The sequence below is a fragment of the Hippocampus guttulatus genome, chromosome 2 (genome assembly GCF_054856545.1).
Source record: "Hippocampus guttulatus isolate MCC_2025c chromosome 2, RoL_Hgut_1.0, whole genome shotgun sequence".
NCBI lineage: Eukaryota > Metazoa > Chordata > Actinopteri > Syngnathiformes > Syngnathidae > Hippocampus > Hippocampus guttulatus.
Genome location: NC_141262.1, coordinates 16464327 through 16486351, shown reverse-complemented (window position 1 = coordinate 16486351; position 22025 = coordinate 16464327). Strand labels below are relative to the sequence as shown.

Here is a 22025-nt window from a genome sequence, read left to right as displayed (position 1 = left end):
ATTTGAAGGGAAAAAAAGCCTTCTGGTACAGACTTTAGTTGCAGTTAAAAGAGCCCACTTTACTCAAAAATGGTCAAAAACAAACCCCCACATTTCACACAGAAGAAACACAGTGGGGTTGAGCATCTGTTTGGATAGCACATTCGGTTTTCTGAAACATTGGCAGGAGCCCTGCATTGGCCATGAGAAGTTGGAGTGCAGTGAGGTGACCGGGTGACAGAGCAGACGTCCAGTTGTGTGCACAACTTGGTGCACACAATTACTGTACACTTCAGTACGCACACGCCCAACACTTGCACCCTTTGATGCTAGCACTATCTTTTCTCAAGACACTCATAAATAGCTCATTATTTTAGCAGCATTCTGAAGTCTGTCAGGAGCTTTTTATTTTACTACATTATAATCTATCTGGCCAATCTATCTTGTAAAGTGATTGTGGATGCACTATGATAGTCCTCTGCTCAGGCAGAAATGGTTGAGAGCAGATGCCTAACAATAACATCTGATGTATAGCATATTTGTGGTATTCTACAAATGTACTGCTTCCTTCTATACGAATGAAACTTTACCAAAGCAGTAATTTGGTCAAAGACATCCATCTATATTTCATTTGCTTTTCCAGCATAAAACGGCAAATTGCCTGTTGGGATCTTCTGGGGGCCCTCCATACGCAAAGTCAATTAAAATACTTTAAATGTGAAGGCGATGCCTTACACCAAGCTGCCAAGCCTCATATTAACAAACGCATATCTTCAGGGAGTGGAGGTTTAGCATTTAGCACAAGCATACATCACATCAATGTCACTCGACAAAAGCAGCCCATTTATATTGCTGACAGCACGGCGGAGGCCAAATTGTGCAAGCAAGTGTGTCCGTACACTCCTGCATGCATGCGCACATGGTTGGGTGTGCTGAGGGAGAGAGTGAGAGGAAGAGATGTGAAAAGCAAAATAAACAACATGACAGAAAGAGACAGGGTGCTCTGAGGCAGCGTTAAAGCCAGTCCGAGAGGAGTTTTCAGGTATTTACATATGCAGATTCTTGCGACCCCCAGATCCCTTCCCTCATTATGAGAACCCAATTAAAACTCTTTATCTTAATTAACCCTAACAATTAATGGGTTTGAAAAAGTCCTATTGCTGCTTTTTCAATTAAGCATTTCAGATGACAAAGGTTGCAAAAACAAAATCTCAAGTGAGTAAAAGAAGTCCATCACAGGCCAAAGACATTGAAAAGAATTGCAGTATGTGTTGTTTCAGTAGCTGTTTTTGTTTGTTTGGGTTGTTAATAGATGTACAGCAATTGAAGGTTTTGCTGAGTACCGGTACATCAGTTTACTTGTTTTTCAATATATTAACATGACATGCGAATGTGCCTGTTAGTGCAATGCAACCAGCAGCACTCATACGGGTCAGCAGATTGTTGGGTGAGACCTAGTAGACCATTATCCGTCTGCCAGTGCCAGAGTCCTGGGTGATAGGTCTGACAGGCCAGAACACTGTGCAATGTAACAGTCTTTTAAACGGGAACCAAGGGCGGTGCTGCAGTTATAGCACAACCGAATGCCTGACACAAGCTCTGCCACTGTAATGGTGGAAGCATCCAATGCTGCAGCAATCAGCGTAATGCCTGGTACATACCGTACTTGATTATACCCTAAGATACTGTTTACGGCTCGACATTGATGCCTAGTGCAAGTCTGGTGCGAGGCACAGTGTATGCACAGGGGCAGGCTAGACAGAGTGTTGGTATTTTCACGGACCCGTGCAACCCGGTGCAGCATGATGCATTTTAAAGAATGGTTTGGGCGTGAACCCACCCAATCTTTTTGTTTGCCAGTTAAAGTGGCTCCTTAAAGTGCCACGCGCGAGAGACACGCTGACAGTCATTGACATGGCGGAAGAACTTATTGAGTAGCAAGCGTCTCGAGGCCAGTCTAGGTGCACAAAGTATATTTATAAGGAACAGCAAACAGACCTCCACAGGCAGATGATATAAAGTTGGCTCCAGGGAGATCCCAGATCCCACATCCCAGATCCTGGGCACTTGGATATCATCTTCCACTCATGTGTTCATGTTGGTATTTAACGTCCCCCAGACCATCCCGGCTCTCCATAGTTGTGTTGCAGTCCGAGATTATTTTAAGTACATATAATAATAATCATCAGAAAAAGTGGTTTCACCGTGTAGTTTGCGAGGTAAAATGAGCATTTTGCATTCTATCAAAATACTTTGACTAGCAAAACCGAAAATCAACCACCGACACGGTCCCTACTTTGGATGAGCGCATGTTAAAGTGGCAACATGCCAATCAGATGTTGAGGATGAAGTATCTTTGCACCAGCTAGCGAGCAACGATCATTGGCTACTGCTAATGCAGCCAAACATGTTGCATTTATCAAGGAGTAGGTGTCAAAGATACTTGAATTTGATTGTACCCTTTTAAAACTTCAGATTAAAACTTTTTGCAATTTTAGAAGTTAAAACAGCTGCAGGTAGAGACCAGTTCAATCGATTGGCAAATAAGTATGTGTGTGTGTGTGTGTGTGTGTGTCAACGGAAATTCTATCAAACCACGTTGAACAAGTCAAAGGATTTTGTGTCACTATATCATCAGTCCTTTCATCGAAACTGCTTGTTCCCTTACAGCATCTCAGGTGAACAAAATAGACCTCCTATTTTGCTCAATGCTCAATTTAATTTCCTTGTTTTCCATTCTGAATTCCATTTCCTTATCAGTCCAAGTAGATTGTCATAACATCTTTTAAAACACACTGTTGTAGCGCCATCAAACACACACACACACACACAAACACACACACAGCATCCCTGAGCAAAGAATGTGTGTGGGTTTCTGAGAGCATGTGTACGTGTGACCATAACATGCACCTCTGTTTGTCCTCCACCCCCAGTCAGCCTCTCCCGTTCACTGTAAAGGACTCCGGTTTTGACTAATCTCTCCGTACACTGACTGAGCTATTGTTCCTTTTGGCTTTCAGCATTTTCATGTGCCACTCACCCGTCTCTGCGCTCATATTAATATGCTAAAAGCGCTTGAAGCTAAAAACAGTTCAAGGCCCGCTTATGCCATTGTTTGTTTAAAAACAGCTCAGCTCTCACCTCCTCCACTGTGTAGGTGAAGGTAGAGCTATTGCTGTATGGCCGCTTATTAAATTGGCAAGTAGTGGCTTGGCTTTGAGATGTTTCGATCGCATAGTTTATGTATACAGGCAGCCTGTAGGCAGGCAGTGGATAGCATGAAATGAAAGCTGCCACTGATGTTCTGATTCAATGACTGTTGCCATGGCAGCAAGATGATAATGGAGTAGGGTGTTTGAATTCTCACACACACACACACACACACACACACACACACACACACACACACACACACACACACACACACACACAGGGATGGCAAGATGGGAGGGAGGAGTGAGAGGGGGGGGGGTACCAAAAAGACTCCTTTTCTCACACATGAACACAAAAGCCAAGCACTGCCCATCAAGCGGCAGTGCGGTCCAATAACTCTTCCTTTGGGCCGGTGGACTGTAAAGGTCCATCATTAGGACCGCGGGGTTTGTCCATGTTTCTGACAGCTTGCCAACATGGCTAACTATGTCCTGTGACCACCATTAAAGAAGCAAAGAGTCAAAACTCCGCTACAATCCAACATATGGCTGATTCACAGAAGTGCTGCAGCTTCTGCTGGATGCCCGATCGGCAGGTTCAATAAAAACGGTTTCTGGCTCCGGTGGACGGGTTTATAGTGTTTCCTCTGGCCAAGCGTGGCACCGGGGTTAAGTTGATCATCTCTCACTCTAGTAAAATAGCCAGGGGAGTCTGTGTACCACTAGATCAACTCTACAACTTAAAGACCCTAAACGTTACAGCTCAGATGATCGATATGGCACTGAGCAATGTTCTTTACGAGCTAATAGACAAATCCATTACCGCAACCCCACCCCCAGGGTCTTGAGAAGGCAAAAAGGGAGTTTGTGCATGTGGCCGTTTGTCTGCTGTTGCCACTTAGACTGCCACTCACCTAGGCACAGATGCACAAAATCGCTGGGCAAGTTAAAAGATATGGAACAGGAGCACGTCTGGTTTGATTGGCACACCTGGGAATGTCTTTATCTCTGAGGGCATTGCGGATTCACAACTCAAAAGGGCTTAGCACTACCACAGTGATGCCAAAAGAAGATTTGTGTCTTCAAACATCAGAGGAAGGAGAAACACATGAAATCCTTCTCATTCACAATGCTTAACGAGACTTATCTGACATTTCCGGATAAGAGCGCTTCCATGAAACATTTGTAATTCCCTCTCTGGCTAATTAGAAGTCTGTCGTCTGAATAATTCTTAGAATTGTGCCATAAATAAGTGAAATCGGGAACATCAGATTCCCATCTGACATGCTGCGTAATTTCTCTCTTCTTATTTCACCAAATACTATCACATAATTAATGAATGAATTAATTCATTTGTAATGTCTGTCTGACACTTGTTCACCAACAAGCCTTTTATGATCTTTGCGCTCTCTCTTCAAGCCGTATGCTTGCTCATGAACTGTAAGGTCAGTTTCGGGTTTTGTTTCTGTGTCTTCTCTGTGTAATTTTCTGTAATTCATAAGCAGTATTGCTAAAAATGTTTTGGACATCTTTATTAGATTAAAAAATATATTATTTTGTAAATTTTGTAAATTAACCACCTCTGCTTATTTTTACCCTTGACAAGGACAAAAAGTTATATAGCAGACAATTTTCTGGGCTTCATGAGAAACAAAGTGCCTCAGTGCATCATGTCTGTTCGACAAACATCTCTGGCATATTTGAGAATTACAGTTGATGTTGTAGGTTTTTTGTTTTAACAATAAACAAAAATCTACATTTAAAAAAAAAATACAGCAGATAGAAAACCTCTACACATACCTGCCCAAATGGATGGTATTTGTGAGATATTAGTCCTGGACAAATGTAAAATCCACCATGAATATGACCTGTAACCTGCACAACCAAATTGGGAAAATAAAGTTAAAGGGGGGGGGGGGGGGGATGTTAAGAAAAAAAAAGAGATAGCATAACACACTGACCAAGTGTGCACATATTGTTGTAAGTGAGGATGGACCTGTGTTCAGAATTAACCAGTCACATTCAGAGTGATGTTAAATAGGAGTCATCTTAAACCTACCATTTCGAGTGCATCTGAACTGTCATTTTATTTAACCCGAAATAAAGTTCCAATGTTCTAGTAGGCTATTACTGACATTCGTGTAGTCACATCATAAAAGCACATACTCTGATTTGCAGAGAGCTTCGTAAATCATCAGAGCGATCTCATCTTTCAAAGGTATCAGTCAGGAGAAACGTACAAAAGGATTTCCACAGCATTTTAGTTCATTTGTTTAGATGGGAGCAAATGATCCTGGATTTGTTAAAACGTTTGGATAAATATTTTGCCGTGAACTTTCTTTCTCTTACTGAGCGTGCATTTTCCTCAAGGTTAGGCTTAGGCTGCACCTTGCTGTTCATACCCATCTTTGGAAGCTTTTTGTATGGCAGTCCTCCATCTTTGAGCAGGATGGAAAAATATCAAATAAAAACGGTAGTCACGAAAACAATAGCTGGACTTTTGTAACCCCAAATGTTCACTGTTGCATGTTAAAGTACGACTGAACTAATAAAGTATCAATAAAGCCCTTATTTAGAGTTCCTGTGGCGTGGACATGGCAATCAACCGCTAAAGTTCTTTGAGTGAACCTTCTCAAATTCTGTATATAGAGTTACACAAATATTTAGTTAAAAGCCCCGAAGCAAGTTTCACCTTGACTCCATACTTTTTTGTTGCCATCAATCATGATCAACCCTTATTATGATTATAATTGTAGCTTTTCAGTATGGGAATTATGGTTGTGTATTCTTATGCCTAATCTTTCTTTTTCAGATTGTTTTCATTTGTGAATAATTTAGATGACTTTCTGCCTTAAACAGTTGAACAGTCTCACATTTGACAAAGATTGTCTGTCCCAATATGGGCCCGGTGAATGACTAGCAACCAGTCCATGAGTTTCAACAGGATTAGCGATACAGAAAAGGATTGGTCGAATAGCTAACTGCACTATTTGTAACACAAACAGTGTCTGTATTTTATATCTGAGTTTGTTATAGGTTGTTTGTTGTTGCTCTTAGTGGAAAATTGCTATGTTCAACCTGAACATGCAGCAAAATGTTCTCTAAAGTGAACTAAAATGCACTTGAAATATATTTGAACAAGGTTGACTCTTTTCCTAGCCTCCGCCGTATTTTTCATCCTAAAATGAAACAAACCATGGAATTGGTTGGCTGGTCTCTTGATGCAATCGACAAAATTTTCTCGACGAGAAGAGCAGGCAGTGGGGAGCCTGCTTGCCCCTCGGGACATTTGCTGCCGGGTACACCCTAGATCCATGGAGGAAGCGGAGAATGGTGTGCCTGTCAATACTGTCCGTTGAGGAGGAGGAAGACATCTACATTATCGGCCTTCTGATAGCAGGTATGCTGCAGTTTGGTGTTAGCAGTTTCTTGTTCTATTGCAAAATCCAACCGACGGGAGCAGCTTTATTGGAAGTGAAGAAGCTGCCGGTCATTCTCGATGGTCTAGCGCGAATGTCCAACACTCAGACTCAAGCGGTGACTGAGCTCAACCGCAATTTCGGTTCTGGAGCGTCTCCGTACGATCGACAACAACATGGAGAAGTTGGAATTCTCGCTTCGAAAAGGAATTGAGGATTTGGCTGATCGGCGCCAGTGAAGGGATACAGCCATGGACTCAAGGCCACCTGAAATTGTTGGCGGCCGTCCCTCCAAAACAAACAACGCTATTTGGACCCATTTCCCCTGGATGGAAGGTATGCACGGATGCTAGTGCCCCCACCATCACCCCCTCCTTCTCGGCCATGGACTGATAAGCCAGGACTGTCTTCATGAGCAGACCTTGACGAAGCAGCTGCGGCCTGTTCACGCATACACATAAACAACCAGACAATCACACGCGCATACACATCCTTATCATCAACGTCTTCATCGCTCCATTCTTTTCCCCCCGTGACATGGAATGATCTGCAGAGCGCTCGGTGACCGTGCAGCTGGTCGGACGAGCGGCGTCGCGGTCGCCCCCCCCCTCCCCCTCCCCCTTCCCATTCATCCGCCCTCTCATTACATGTTATGTCTTGTGACTTGTTGTAACGGTCATATGCTTATCCATGTGCTAGGGTCTTTTTTTATCCTGGACTTAAATTATCCTCAGAAGAGGATAGTTCGAGCGTGTTTTTTTTTCCCTCTCCCTACGCAGTGTTTTCCTTTCTGAACTCTGACTGTAAATTTCCCCATTGCGGGACAAATAAAGGATATCTTAATCTTAATCTTATGAGTGTATTAAATAAATGTTAATCATTTTGGAATTTTGCAAAATTAAATTTTCATTTGTGATCTTTTTACCCAGTGACACAAACAATGCGACTTGAAATATGTCAAAATAAGCCATGCTTTTTACTGCTACTGCCTTATTTGATGCGATTGGTAACCTGGGAATGCTAAATAGTGGAAGCAATTTCAAAACCCATTTCCTCCAACCATTATCTGCAATCTATGTCTGAAGTGGAACACTAAAATATATCAAGTATATTAATTTGGCAGGATCAAGCAAATAGGAGAGAGAAGTCAAATTTGAAAAGGGGATAATGGAGGCGGAAGCCAATCCGAATTTAGTGCTTACTCAAACCAAGGTAATTGCGTTGATATTTGAGAGATCCTTTAATATGACAGGATTCGCAGGTGTTTTATAATTTCACTGCTCAGAGGAAGAAGCGTAAAAAGAACAGTGTGTTCATGCCAGGAGGTGGCCTGCACCATGCCACGGTGTCAGCGCAAAAAGGTAAGACCAAAGGCGAGTCCATTAAGACCGACATTGGCCTTGAGGGAATGAAGAATGAAAAAAACGGCCACTTAATTGGCATTTCATTTGGTGAGTGCTGTAACCTGCATTTCAGAGTCATATTTTGCTTCCACGTCACATGATTTCAATCCACTGGCATTAAATCTAACTGACCTCTCACATTATTTTTCTCTTGAACTCTCCCGTGGCATGCATTTCACTGACAACCCACGGTAAGTACTAGTGGCTGTACATCGTGGTTTTCCTCATGAATCTATCTTATAGTGATGAAAGTAATTTCTTGAAGGGTTTTTTTTTACCCAAATTTTCCTCACTTTTATGGTACGTGTGCTATTTCTATTTTCACTGCATTCGGCAAACACTGTAGTTGTGTCTACTCCAAGTTTTCAATAAGAGTTGGTGTCTGCTGCAGTGAGTGACAGTGGATGAAAGCTGAGCCAGTTTAAGATGGAGTGCCTCATATGACACATACTGGTCACAAATTTAAAAATTGCTGAAGTTGCGCCAAATCCCTCTATGTAACAATTTGGTCAATTTAATATTTTTCACAAATCTGTACTTTTGGCAAGTGTCATTTTTACATATTATTGGCCAATTGAAAGTGTTGAAAATGGCTTGCACTCATTGACGATGCAATGTTAATAGTTGAACAAATTGCCGTTGTGGGGGTCTCCTGAAAAGTGATAATATGGAGGTAGAAGGATTCCACCTGATGCCAGCGATATGTAAATGACATTTACATTTAGATTGTGACTCAATGTACAGTACATGTAACTCAAACGGAATTGATTTTTACAGTAGCCGTTCGGTGGCTAGGAATTAATCCATCTGTGGACGTTCAATAAAATGGCATCTCATTTATCGGGCCACAATTATTTTTTCTAGCCACCTGACTTGTGAAACACGCAAAAGAGCTTCATTTAAGGGGCCCGTTTAGACTCTCTGAATGGAGCAATCAGCGTCATCTGCAGCGTCTCATCATGACTGAGGGTGAGTGTATATGTGTCAATGTATGCCTCAAATCATAGTAGAACAACTGAGTGTGCATCCTCGGTTGTGCTACTGAAACTAAAACTGTAAGGGAAGTGGGAATGGTGTGGTGTGCTGTTTGTAGATTAAACTGGTGTTGAATTTACGAATGAGCGTAGAATTAGTGTGTGTGTGTGTGTGCGCGTGTGTGTGTGTGTGTGTGTCTGTGTGTGTGTGTGTGTGTGTGTGTGTGTGTGTGTGTGTGTGTGTGTGTGTGTGTGTGTGAGATGCGCACTAGCATCGCAGTGTGCGCTGAGAGGGTGAGAGCAGTGTGCAATTGCTCACATGCGCAAATTAGAGGGCTGGGGGATGTCGCCACAGTCTGCAAACCTCACCTCGCATTCCAGTATCAGGTATTTAAACGAAATGTATGATACAACGCTGAAGCCATGTGACTTTTATTTTTTTAGCTATGGCAATTTGCAAAGAATGGCTCTATTAATGGCTCCATAATGCATATCAATGATAGCAATAACGTGAAAATGAACAACTTCAAAATGTGCACAGCATTGTGTTTTTGAAGTCGGAATTTTGAATTTCAAAACAGTGAAATGAGTGCCTCAAGGTTTCTTTGTGATTTGAACAGATGCGGCTGTTGAATTGTTGTTGGGCCAAAGTGAATCACGGTCAAACCCAAATTTGATGGTTCAACAATCAGCCTTGTAGGCTTTCCTCTGGCCTTAACACTGTGCGTGCTGTGCGCATGTGCCTGTGAGAGTGTCAGTGATAAACTCCAGCTGAACCTTACTTTGTCTTTTGTACTGCCAATCTCCTCAACTCTAACATTGCACTCTTAGTCATCAATACGGAGAGGTTGATATTTTCACGAGTTTGTCAGCAGGCTTGACAGATGCTCTGGTATGCCTACAGTCATCCTCAAGGGGAGGTGTTACACTTGGACACCCACTACAACTCCACACACAACACACACACACATATACACACACACACAAAGATTGCCTTATCTTTTTTTAAATCACATATGAATAAAAGAATACAGGCAGGCATGTATTGAATCTTAAAACGTAATCTTTCCCTTTCGTCTCTCTGTTTTCCTCATAACACATGCACCGACAACACTTTCGCTGACAAAATTGACTTGCCACCTTCAATCAGACAAGGACCAAATGGATTTCTGCCAGTTTTACGCTGACATCATTAATAGATTTGGAAGAGGGATGCGCTTTGAAGACCAAGGGATGGCAAGGTCTGTCTGACTCAAAATGCACTTTTGTTTCGGGAGTAGATTTTTGATTCCAGCCCGTTCCCAGCCAAAATCGGTTTATTTTATTTTTTTTTTTGTTTATTTATTTTAGCCAGTGACTCTTACTTGTATTATCGATGCGAGCAGAGAGGGTATTAGACTTTGTTGCAGAGAGAGGTGTGACATCCATAATGTATTTCCTATTAGAGGGTGCCACGCATGGACACACCTGGCCACGTGTCACAGTGGGATGGACAGGAAGTGCATGAGAATAAATGATAGCAGAGGAATAAAGGTTGCCAAGTAACAGATAGCACTTGGAGAGAGGGGTAAAATAGGAGTCAAAGGAAATAGAAGAGATAGAATGTGTCGGGTTCAGGAAGCCACTGGACATTTAGTCCTTCGTGGAACACGTGAAATCCACACATAAACCAGCTTTCATGGTGCATCGCAGCAGTTAAGCCAATTGCTTTGAACATTTAAATCCTCGCCTCTCACCTGTGCCACTTCCATCCTGATTTGCTGTTCGCTTCTGCATGCCTGTTTATCGTTCTCCTTTTTTTGACCCCGGATTAAGTCAGAGGGTCTCTTCTTAAATGCTAATTATTTTTGGTCCATATGCACGCAGCCATCACAAATTGTTTGCGGTGTATTGCTGCAAGCACTTTCACTCCCTCCCTCTCATTCGCTCGCCTTTCGCTTGTGATTTTGCATTAGGCAGACTCCAATTCCAATCAGGCTGTCATTAAGGTGCACATCAAACAAAAACAAGCACACCCTAAAACCGTTCCTGAATCATTTTTGTCTTACTCTGCTCCACTTTAGCCCTCTATGCTTCACTCTTTCCTGTTTTTCCTCATTCTCTTGTATTTGCGTTCTAATTATACCATACATTGTCGTGTGTATTCCCTCATTAGCATTTCCGTTCACATGGTCTCGCCCCCCCCTCCCCCTTTCATCATCGTCTGAATGCATTGCACTTTTTCGCAGCACATAAACAGACAGTGCCCTTGGGGAGGTGTTGGAGAGCTCTGTCTTTGTTTGTGCGCACCTCTAACTAACTCTCCATCTGCAGGCAGCCAAGCCCTCCAGTGCAAGACAGAGAGCTGGCTCAATCCCAAACTCCTTTCCAGTTGGACTCATTTCTTTACTTTAACCTCACAATGTCTCTCTCCTGCCAGGATAAGGCTCTCACTCTCAGGCGAATGTCAGCTATCAACAGTCACCAGTTACTGAAGACACCTGACCCAATGATTAATTGTCATTAACAAAGAAGGAAAAAAAACGACTAAAGCCCAATCTGATTCAGCTTTCGGTGGGTGGATATTCGATCCTCTCCAAACCATATAACGTGGGTGTTTTCATTTCCTAAAGATTCATCACTCCTCCGCCCCGCTAGGGTTAGGGTGAAAGCTGAGGGTGAATGACCAAAAGCCCATACTCGGCATTTCGCCATAGCCTTCAAAGAAAGAAGAATTTGAGCAATAGTCTGAAAACAGAGTTTTCAGTCATGATTGCTGAGGGCTGTAACTCAAGCCATGAAAGTTGTTTGATGTTGTTATGTAGTTTCAAAATGGATTCACATTCTCTCCAATATGAAACGAAAAGGTGTATTGACAACACAGTTATGAAGAAAATTACTGGGTTTCGGGATACGCTTCACGGTACTTACACGCACGGTGATGCACCATCAAAGGTGCACTATGCTAAATTTTCTATCTCCTTTGACTTTGATGGACAATCTCCTTACGGAGTGTGAAAAGAGGTTTTATCACTCACCGTTATCGGGCTCAGATTTCCTGTCATGCTCGGTGTCGGTGAGAGACAGGGCAGAGTTGGCGCGGCTTGTCAGGCAGGAGCTCTGCTCCGACTTCAAACCACGCATCCACATGTGCTGCAGGCCATGGGCGGCTGAGGGTTCCACATCAGGCTCAGTGTCCACATCGGAACCGACGCCCAGGGAGTAGCCGCGCCTGTGGATGTGAGCGGTGGGTCCAGCGCATAATGCTTCCTCGTCGGCTTCTTGATGCTGCTTCCGTTGTTGCTGTTGGTGGACGTAATCTGGACTCCTCAGTTGAGCAGCGTTGCAGAAATCTAAATGCAATGAAGGGAGATGGGGAGACAGATTGAGAACCTGAAGACAGCAAAGCCTCTAATACTGGAGTGTGTTTATTCTTTGCTTCAGCGTCTTTGCTGACCAGGTGTTCATCAATAGACAAAGCAAGCACGCACTGGGACACCATACTGGACCGACCTGTATCTGTAATATTAAAAATCACAGATTTAGGAGTGCCCCTCTCAATTATTTGGGATTAGTTATGAACAGAATTCCGCACAAAACCATTGCAGAATCTTGTAGAAACTTTACTAGACATCAGGAATCAATTGCAAATCGGAAACTAACTCCGTCTTTCCTGTCATTTGTATTTCTTTTAGTTGCTGGCTAGCGTCTGAAAGCTTTTTGTCAAAAGAATGGCATCATACATCAATTTCATAGATGATCTTTCGGAATTGTGCATGGTCTACGTATGACCTCAGTCATTTTTTTTTCATTTTTTTTGATGAGTTGCCCAAAGAGAGTCTTTGGATACACTAAAGAATATTTGTATGGGTGAAGGTTACAATATATGATATGATATAATATGATACCTTTGTACAATTACGAGGACAGGTTTGAGTTTCAGAGGTCAAAATGCCAGCCTTGATTTTCCTGAACCATTGGCATTGCAGCCCTATACTGTTCTGACTACCTGATGTGTGTTATTGAACTTGAGATGTATTGAACTGCTGCTCAAACAGAGCACTGATCTCATCTATATTCTCCTTGGTGGGGTGAAGAGATCAGATAAAGATCAAACCTTATTAATATTGACTCAGACTGAGGGAAAAATTGAGCCTCGCATGCTTTCAGGTGTTAGAACGCCCTCCAATTCAAAGAATCATCCCGTCATCTGAGAACATCAGATAAACTGTGTTAGTTCTCCATTTACACCTCAATTCAATTCAGTTGAGATCTACTTATTTTATTATTTTTTCATTTTTGAAGAAGCGGAAGAAGAATTTATATGCAACCGAGTCAGTTGACTTTCTTAACTGCTTTGGTTGTTTTTTTTTTTGTTTTTTTTTAGAATCTACATACGGAAGTAATGGAGCAACTGCATTGCTGAAAATCACAAATGGTGTAGTTGCTGCAACTAGAAGGAAACAAAGTACCATAGATTAATAAACTGTCACTATTGCAGGAGGAAATACAGAAACTATTCTCTGGAGGGATACAATTACAGAAAAGTATCTGGACAAAAACTAGCATTTTAGGCCGATTGACCACTAGGATGACAGTCAGTGTGTCCTGCTGTCTCTTTTATACAATCTTTCTGGAATCAAACAAGGACGAGCACAATTTTCATTGTATAGCTACGAGTCACGCTGAGTCAAGCAAATTATTATTTGTTGTGGGAGGAAACTGGAGTACCCGGAGAAAACCCACACAGGCACAGGGAGAACATGCAAACTCCAACATCATTTCATTGAAGTTCAATCCATCTAACTGAGACAAGCGCATTTACAACTTGTTTGTTCAAGGGTGCAATTTTTGCAATGAATGTGTGGAGGACTTGTTCCACTTGATTATGTTTGATTCACTCACTTAAACCTCTCTATAAACAGCACCATCTTGCTGTCCAGCTGCCATAATTTAAATGAAGGAAGCTGAAGTAGGTTTAAATATGACACACTGATCTGCTTGGGCCTCATTCAACACATGTTGCAATAAGCACATGAGCAATATTTATGTGAATGTTGTCTCCCCGCCAATCAGTGAACAAAGTTAATGGCACAATTATGATTCAATGTAATGAGAGATGATGATAGTTTACCAGATGTATTTCACAGAGAGCCCTCAAGAGTACTACTACGACTACCTCTACTACTACTACTACTCATAATAATAAAAAAAAATAATAATAATAAGGAATGATTGATTGATTAATTGAGTGACTTTTTTTTGGAGCAAGCCAGCAGAAAAATAAAATGTTTCTGCAAAATCAAACAACCGTGTGATACATTTATACAAAAAGGAAAAAAGAAAAAAGACTTCCCCATGTTAGCATGAGCAAACGCTCTACATGTGCTGCTCAACATAAGTTGGGAAAACAGAAAACTCCAACCTCCGTCTGACATTTATATTACAGGCCATACATAGATACTAACTTTTAAATCCCTAATGGTTAACTTACACCTGTACAAGTCCTACTAATATAGACAATAGATTAAGAAAATTGATGCCTATTAAATATAGTTGCTATTGAAATAACGGTCTGCACCATTTAAAATATTTCAGCAATAATTACATACCAATAATGGAAATAGAAATAATATATGTCAGCATGGTAAACTACAAACACATACCAACAAGGTTAAAGGAAATGACACATCCCAACATGGCACGCAACAACAAGCACATACGAACAATGTTAAAGAAAGAGCCAGTGACTGAGCAGTTAATGCTAAGCCCCACCCTCCACATTGTGAAGAGTCCATACATCTGAACAATACTTTAAGGTACGGATGCTTTGGCGTCGAATGTGGTGTAGGTCCAGACTGTTCCACAGTCTTACCCCACATACAGGCACACAAAAAAATTCCTGTTTGTACCAATTTTTGGTAACGCAAAGTTTCCAAATGCTTGCATGCCATAAGCACTCAATCCGCCCCCCCCCCCAAAAAAAATACATTGTATAATATTAGTTAGTGATTTGTTTCAGGCTTCAGTAAATTAAATTGGGTATCATTTTTCACAAGGTCGTGAATCTTGATCAAATTTGATTGAATAAACAAATTAGTGGTGTGTGCTAGAAATTGCTCTATGTATAATCCTTACTGCTTTTTACATTTAGGCAACGATGCAAAGAGACCCACACCTTCCAAAAAGTTGAACTTTCATCTCGCCAGACGATAGAATATTCTCACAAGAGTCTTGAGGATAACTGGGTGATTTATTTTATTTATTTATTTTTCTTTTTAACAAAAGTAACTTTTTGGTCAGCTGTGGTTTTCACCTTGGAACTCTGCCATGGAAGCCATTTTCACTTTTCTTATAGTTGAGTCATGAACACAAACCTTAGCTTGTTTTGGGTTACCTTTTTACCTCCTGGATGAGTTAAGTCAGGATTTGACAAGTACACACGGCCAGCTATTGTAGCTTTGCCGGACTGGGTGAGGTTGTACTATTAAATTGACAATGACAACAACATCCAAAAGGTATATGTGACATCAGGAAATAGAAAAGGGAATAGAAAAGAAGGGCAGACTCATATGACAGTCAATGTGAATAATATGCTTTGGGAATTAGATGAAGAGGCTGTTCCCTGTCATCCATTAAAAATGTCACTGGAGGCGTCGCCCCCCTAAACAGTTGGTTACTTAGGCAGGCCATACTTTATATAACTCTGTTGCCAAACGATGAACAGATGTGCTTCATATCACAAGCTATCATTGACATTTAAAAGGCTGCTTTGGGGGCGTCGTTCGCACCTTACCGTATGATGTGATACACGGCATCGGTGTCATATCATATGGTAAGGTAATTACTTTCTTTTTCTGACTTTTTTTTTTTTAATATAATGGAAAAGCAAAGAAACTTAAATCGACAAATGCTGGCACACATCCGTGATGACTGATGGCCATCGTGGGTGGTTATATTTTCACTAATACGACAAAATCCAAAGTGGGCGGTATTTGAAATATGATCATTGAAGGAACTGCATGTCCAAACGGTTGGCTAATGTTGCCGGTTAGCATGGTGGGATGGTGTCGCAGGGAAGCAGGACGTTAGGGTGGCAGAGAGTGCATCTATTGATCACAGTGAGCCCTGCACAGCAGCACAGTCCTGATGAGGTACAGCTTCTCTCTTAACACCATACATGACCTGCATAAAGGCCATCCATCACAGCACGCACTGGCCCATTTCTCCTCCTGTCACCAGCAGGGAAGAAATTTCTCAGTGTGTATGCGTCAGCACTACCTCAAGTGTGCCTGTGTCTGTGTGTGTAATGAAGGGTGATGTTCCACCCCAGGTGAGGCCAAAGAGGTTTGGGGCTGACCCAGTTTAGCTTTGGGAGGGAAATATCACCTCCGTAGAAGAGAGGTAATTGGTTGCTCCCGACTGTCCTTCCGGCTCATTGTAGACTCTTAATAGGGAATTCACATAGGCCCTTTTAAAAAACTGAGTGTGCGAGTGTGTGTCTCTGTCCGCCTTTTGAGCCAATACATCCGGCTTCTGTGAGGCTTTGAGGGTGCATTCACAAGTAAATACATACTGTACATACCCTGAGCATATGGGATACCTGGCTGAGCTTGGCTGTAGTTGTTCTGCCTTTCGCGGTGTGATCCAAGCGTGAGGCGTAGCTCGTGTGTGTAGTCGGGCAGGGTTTCACGTGAGGTGTAAGAGCGGTGGTGAGCGTGACCGTCCTCGCTCTCATCAGACGAACTAGTGTAGGACATCTCCATTTCATGACGGCCCTTAGACAGCGGCTGGTAGGGTTTACTGTCCATTTCCTCCATGGCTTGAAGGGCATCCACTTAATCACTCAGCACAGCCACAATGCAGAATACGGAGTCTGTAAAAGGGATGGTGAAAGGTGGATAGGGTATGGTTGCGTGAAGGTGAGTGAATGGAGAGGACAATGGAGAGGGAAATGAAAGGAAGCGGGGGATTGAATAGGCATGGTAGGAGAAAAATAGCACAAGAAGTGTATTATTGTAACGATACTGCAGCATTTACTTATTTCTAATACACCAGACATTCATAAACGGTATTCAATATTTCACACCGATGGTTAGTTCCAAATCAATATACTCCGAATGGACTGTGATTATGTCTGAATGCATTTGATAAAAAGTTGGTCCGAATACGGTACAATAGTTTTCCTTCACGTGACTTCACTTTTCATTTTATTATTGAGCAGACAACTATTGGCAGGTTTCAGATGAATCAAAACTGTGCTGCTGGCTCTGTTTTATTAATAAACACAGTGACTGATTAACCATTTCTTTAGGTCTTGATGAAACACTACAAAATAAAAATAAACAGTCATTTCAGACAACTTAAGTGACTTCTCCATTCAATTAGTCCTGTTCCACTTCCCACAACAGTGAAATCTCTTACAATGTGCTTTTAACGCCAAAACTAATTATTTATTAGGACAATTATTCGCAACATGGAATATGTGGTATGTAGATATTACTTCATTCATTATCATCAGTTTCGGTGGCATTTGAAAAAAAGTGATGGGATATGTGCTACAAACCAGAAGGGAACCCTGTACCATCTTTTTTTAATATACAGTAATCATGTTCTGAAATGCATGAAGAAAAAAAATCATTTGTAAGCTAATGTAAAATTTCACAACAGGAATTATGTATTATATAACTGGACAGTGATTTCAAACTCGATCGGCAAATTGGTGCCGTTGTTAATTCCAGCTTCTTTCACCTTAGACAGCTGGCCAAAATAAAACCTCTCCTCTCACATGAACACTTTGAGATGGTAATTCATGCCTTTGTCACATCCCGGCTCGATTACTGCAATGCCCTTTACTTTGGAGTCAGCCAGTCCTCCATTAAGCGCCTTCAGCTGGTCCAGAATGCCGCCGCTCGCCTCTTGACTGGTACTCGTAAGAGGGAGCACATAACTCCTACTCTGGCATCCCTTCACTGGCTCCCCATTCATTTTAGAGTTATTTTCAAGATCCTCTTATTTGTTTTCAAATCTCTGAATAATCTCGCGCCACCTTACCTCTCTGAGCTCATCCGCCCCTACACACCTGCCCGGCGCCTCAGGTCTGTGGACCAGACTTTATTAGAAGTACCAAGAACTAAACTGAGGCTCAGAGGGGATCGAGCCTTTTCTGTTGCTGGTCCCTCTCTCTGGAATGACCTCCCACTAAACATTCGGCAAGCCTCCTCGCTGCCCATCTTCAAAACCCTCCTCAAAACTCACTTGTATTCTTTGGCATTCGACTCAGCATGACTTAGATTTGTTCTTGGTTTTACTGTTTGGTGCTTTCTACCGCCTTTATTACCGATTTGTCTTACTGTTTATTGTGCATGTTAAATTGCTCCATGTACAGCACTTTGTATGCAGCGATGGCTGTTTGAAAGTGCTCTATAAATACTGTTGACTTGACTTGACTTGACTTATAGATTCATCGATTAATCAGCACCTAATAGATTAACAAATGATTCTTTTTTTTTTTATTTATTTATTTTTTTTTTTTACACGAATCGATTAATTATTTAGAAAGTGTCTGATTCAAAATTGTCCAAATGCTTGGAATTGTTTTTTGGACTAAATGGTTGGAAATTAAACTGTGTTTATTTTTTATCCGAATCATCGATCGATTTACAAAATAAATAAGTCATTTTAATAAAGCTCAATGATGAATTTCTGCTTCTACTCTTATATTAATGTAAAATGCATACACCATCGATGCACGTCAGCACGCTGCCAATAAGACACGTGCACAGGAGAAATAAATTGCTGATTTATATTGTTTTGTATTTGTATGTTTTTATTGCTAATTCTTTAGTATATGATTTTTTTCTTACTTTACTTTTTGCTTTGTTGTTGTTCTTTTAAGTTAGATTTAAAGTGGAGTTCCAGACATTCAAAGAATTATTGTCACAACAACACACGAATTTCTACAATATGGCACAGAATATGATACACGAGGTCTAAGATTAGCCGCGAAAGTCATTCAGCTAATCGTGATTTTTTTTTTCCACTGATTGCCCAGCCCCAGTCTTTAATATTTTTTTCATGATTGATGTTGTATACATATCAGGCAAAGCAAATGAACTGGACTACAAGCTGACAGGAACAGGAAGTCTGACAGGCACCTAGTACCAAAATAAATTATTTCCCAAAAGTCACTACTTATGCATTTATTTATACATGAATTTATTGAAATTGCATTTGCAATTTTTAAAGTAATCCCCACTCTAAAAGAAAACAATCTTCCAAATTGACAGCATGTGGTGAGGCATGGCTTCTCTTGTCCCTAATGCAAAGTCACCACTGATTAGCTTTCAAGTACGATGCCCAGCTCGAAATATTTCCGGCAGATATAAAGCTTCGAAATGGAGCTTGAGAGGGTCATTGCTCATAGAGACAAAGTGCTATGGCATTGACCTCTTCAGGGAGTCCTGTAGTCCATATATCAAAGGCATTAGAGTGTGCCTGCTCAATACCTCAGAGATATGCAGCAAAAGGTGATCACTACCAGTTTGATACCATCCAAGTATACGGCTGACCTTTCTACCAATATAAAATTGCTTTTATTCCTCAAGAAAGACTCTTTCTCTTGCCTTCACGCTTACCCTTCTAATCCCACATACACGTGTCCACACAAAAAAGTTAGGAATACACTCATGCATGCAAAAAATGTTTGCTGACCCGGTAATGAAGTCAAAAATTGGTCCGAACCTCTCTTACCCGTTCACCCTACACACACTCTCATGTTACTAGACGTTATTGTAACTTGAGTGATGGTTAAAAGCTCCGCAGTGCGCTTGTTTGTCACCCTCTTGAGAACCAAAAGCATACAGTGTAAGAATGCCTTGAGTGGGGATCATCACATATTGGGCCTCAAGGTTTGCATGTGCAACAATGGGCACAAACTCGATTGCACAAAACAGCAGCAGAATTCATTTGGCCATATTCTCTCATGTGCATGTACTGTATGTGGCAGAGGCGCACTCTGAGTGGGGGCAAGCCTAAAACGTGGGCGCTCCCTGCCAAATCTGGCTTTCCGTACATTCTCTCCATTCTCTCTAAAGCAGCGAACTTGTGATGCATTTCAGAGGCTGTCATAAGTCCAGCGCCCCGTGAAGGTGAAACATATTGCACTTGATGGTTGGATTCAGTTACAACAGACATTGCGACATGTTGTAAGCTCCTTCCAGAAAGCTATCAAATGTATGCAGAGAGACAGACAAAAAATATTTTACGAAGCTGATGACATTGGTGCTGTGAGTCTGCTATAACAGCGTTTTAGTCGTGATATTTACTGGAGAAGAATATCCATGCGTTTTTGGAAAATATCAGGCTTTCACTATTACAACTGTGACGTTCAATGTAATGCTGCAATGGTTAGTTAGATTAGGTTTTATATTTCGCTCATCAAAATATGTCCACATTAATTTGACTCGCCGAGGCCGTGGTGCAAGGAAAGTTGGGCATGTTTTGGAATTTTTAGCAGCTCGGCGTAGAAATAAAACAGTCTGGAAAATAAATTGTCTTTTGGGTTTCTTAATATTTGAAGCTTCAAATAGACATAAGTGTAACAGAAAGAACATTTGTGTGCACTGTGAGAGACTGCAAATGAAAAATAGATATGAGAAGATTCTTATGCAGACAGGGATAAGGGGTGACTATTGACAAAAAAAAAAAAAAGAAACAAGGAAGTACTTTTGTGTTGAGCAAACTTATCAGTCAAGGTTGTCGTGTTCTGGCATCACAGAGAATCCTCATGTTCAAGTGAAAAGCAGGTGGTCACAATAAACAACAAAAATATAATACTGATGCTTGCTAAATAGTTATTTTCCATAACACTCAGGTAGGCCACAACTTTTTTGTAGAATAGCAAGCAGATGCCTCTTTTACCGATGGTATTCCAAGGATGCAACCATTCATAGGCACAACAGTGCCGCTATATTATATTTGTATTTGTTCATTTTATACAGAGTACATAAACATGCTCTGAAAGTTTTGGCGTGTGAGCAGGCGTGGTGTATCGGTCCCAACTGGTCTACGACACATAAGCAACGTAAGATATTGCTTTATTTTTCTTCCAGATTGCTTGAATGACATTCACAAGACTTGAGAAAAGTCCACATTCAATGATTTCAAGCCAGTCTTTTCAATGTAACTTAGTCACAAAATTTGCGAGTAATGTTCTTCAATTGAAATTCTATGGATTCATATATCAATAAAAAAAAGGAATCAATAACTAATGTGGACATTGTTACCCAATATTGCCACACTTACGGTGCTCTCCTAAATTCTCCACGTGGAAAATGACACTGGCCAACAAATTTTTACTTATTTTTTTTCAATCAGAGATGCAAGTAAACTTTTAGAGATTATTTTTTTGCGCCGATTCCTAATCTGCCCTTGCGTTTTTCCTCTAACACATCAGATGTTCATAATAATAAATGTAGTACAGTATAACAAGAGTAGTATAATATGTACGGTAATATCGTAACATATTTTGTCTTTTTTTTTAATTAAAGGTATGGTTCAGCAACAGGTGGGATTGTTTTCTGAAATGGCATAGCTATAAATTACAAGCTTTTATAGGTCAAACTTAAAATAAAGAAAATGAAAATAACTCCAAAGCTTGATGTGCTAGAAAAACAGGAAACACACACACACACACACACACACACACACACACACGCATGCACACATGTTTTTTTTCTTTTGTTAATAGTGTCAAAAATACTTTTAGGGATACATAAAACCATCTCTGATTTACTGTTGACCACAGCTAAAAAGGGGGTGTCCACCACTTTTACACATCACCAATCTTGCTGCAGCACAAGCAACACATCTATCACCAATGTGCGTAATCCGTTAGAGTGGCTATTTGGCATCTAAGTAAACCAGGCCCACTGCATCATATTTATCTTTGCCTCACAGAACTATACTACTATATAGGATGTAATCCTTGAGTCCTTTGCTTTTTATTGGCAAGACGTGTGAAATCAAAGCCCACTATTATCTTTGCTGCTTTGTCAGGATGGGATTGACGAGTGCCACTTTCTCTTTGGTACGGCGAGGAGTGAGTATATGTTACCC

At 41.2% G+C, this 22025-nt stretch overlaps 1 protein-coding gene across 1 annotated transcript in view; it reads right to left on the bottom strand.

The window, feature by feature from the left end:
- Positions 1–22025, bottom strand: part of tenm1 (teneurin transmembrane protein 1) — a 184870-nt gene that overhangs the window by 149143 nt on the left and 13702 nt on the right. The window contains exons 2-3 of the mRNA XM_086099239.1: positions 16492–16782; positions 11945–12259 (exon numbers count right to left, since the gene is read on the bottom strand). Coding sequence (XP_085955365.1) covers positions 11945–12259; positions 16492–16726 — 550 coding nt within the window. The 5' untranslated portion in view covers positions 16727–16782. The remainder of the gene's footprint in view (positions 1–11944; positions 12260–16491; positions 16783–22025) is intronic.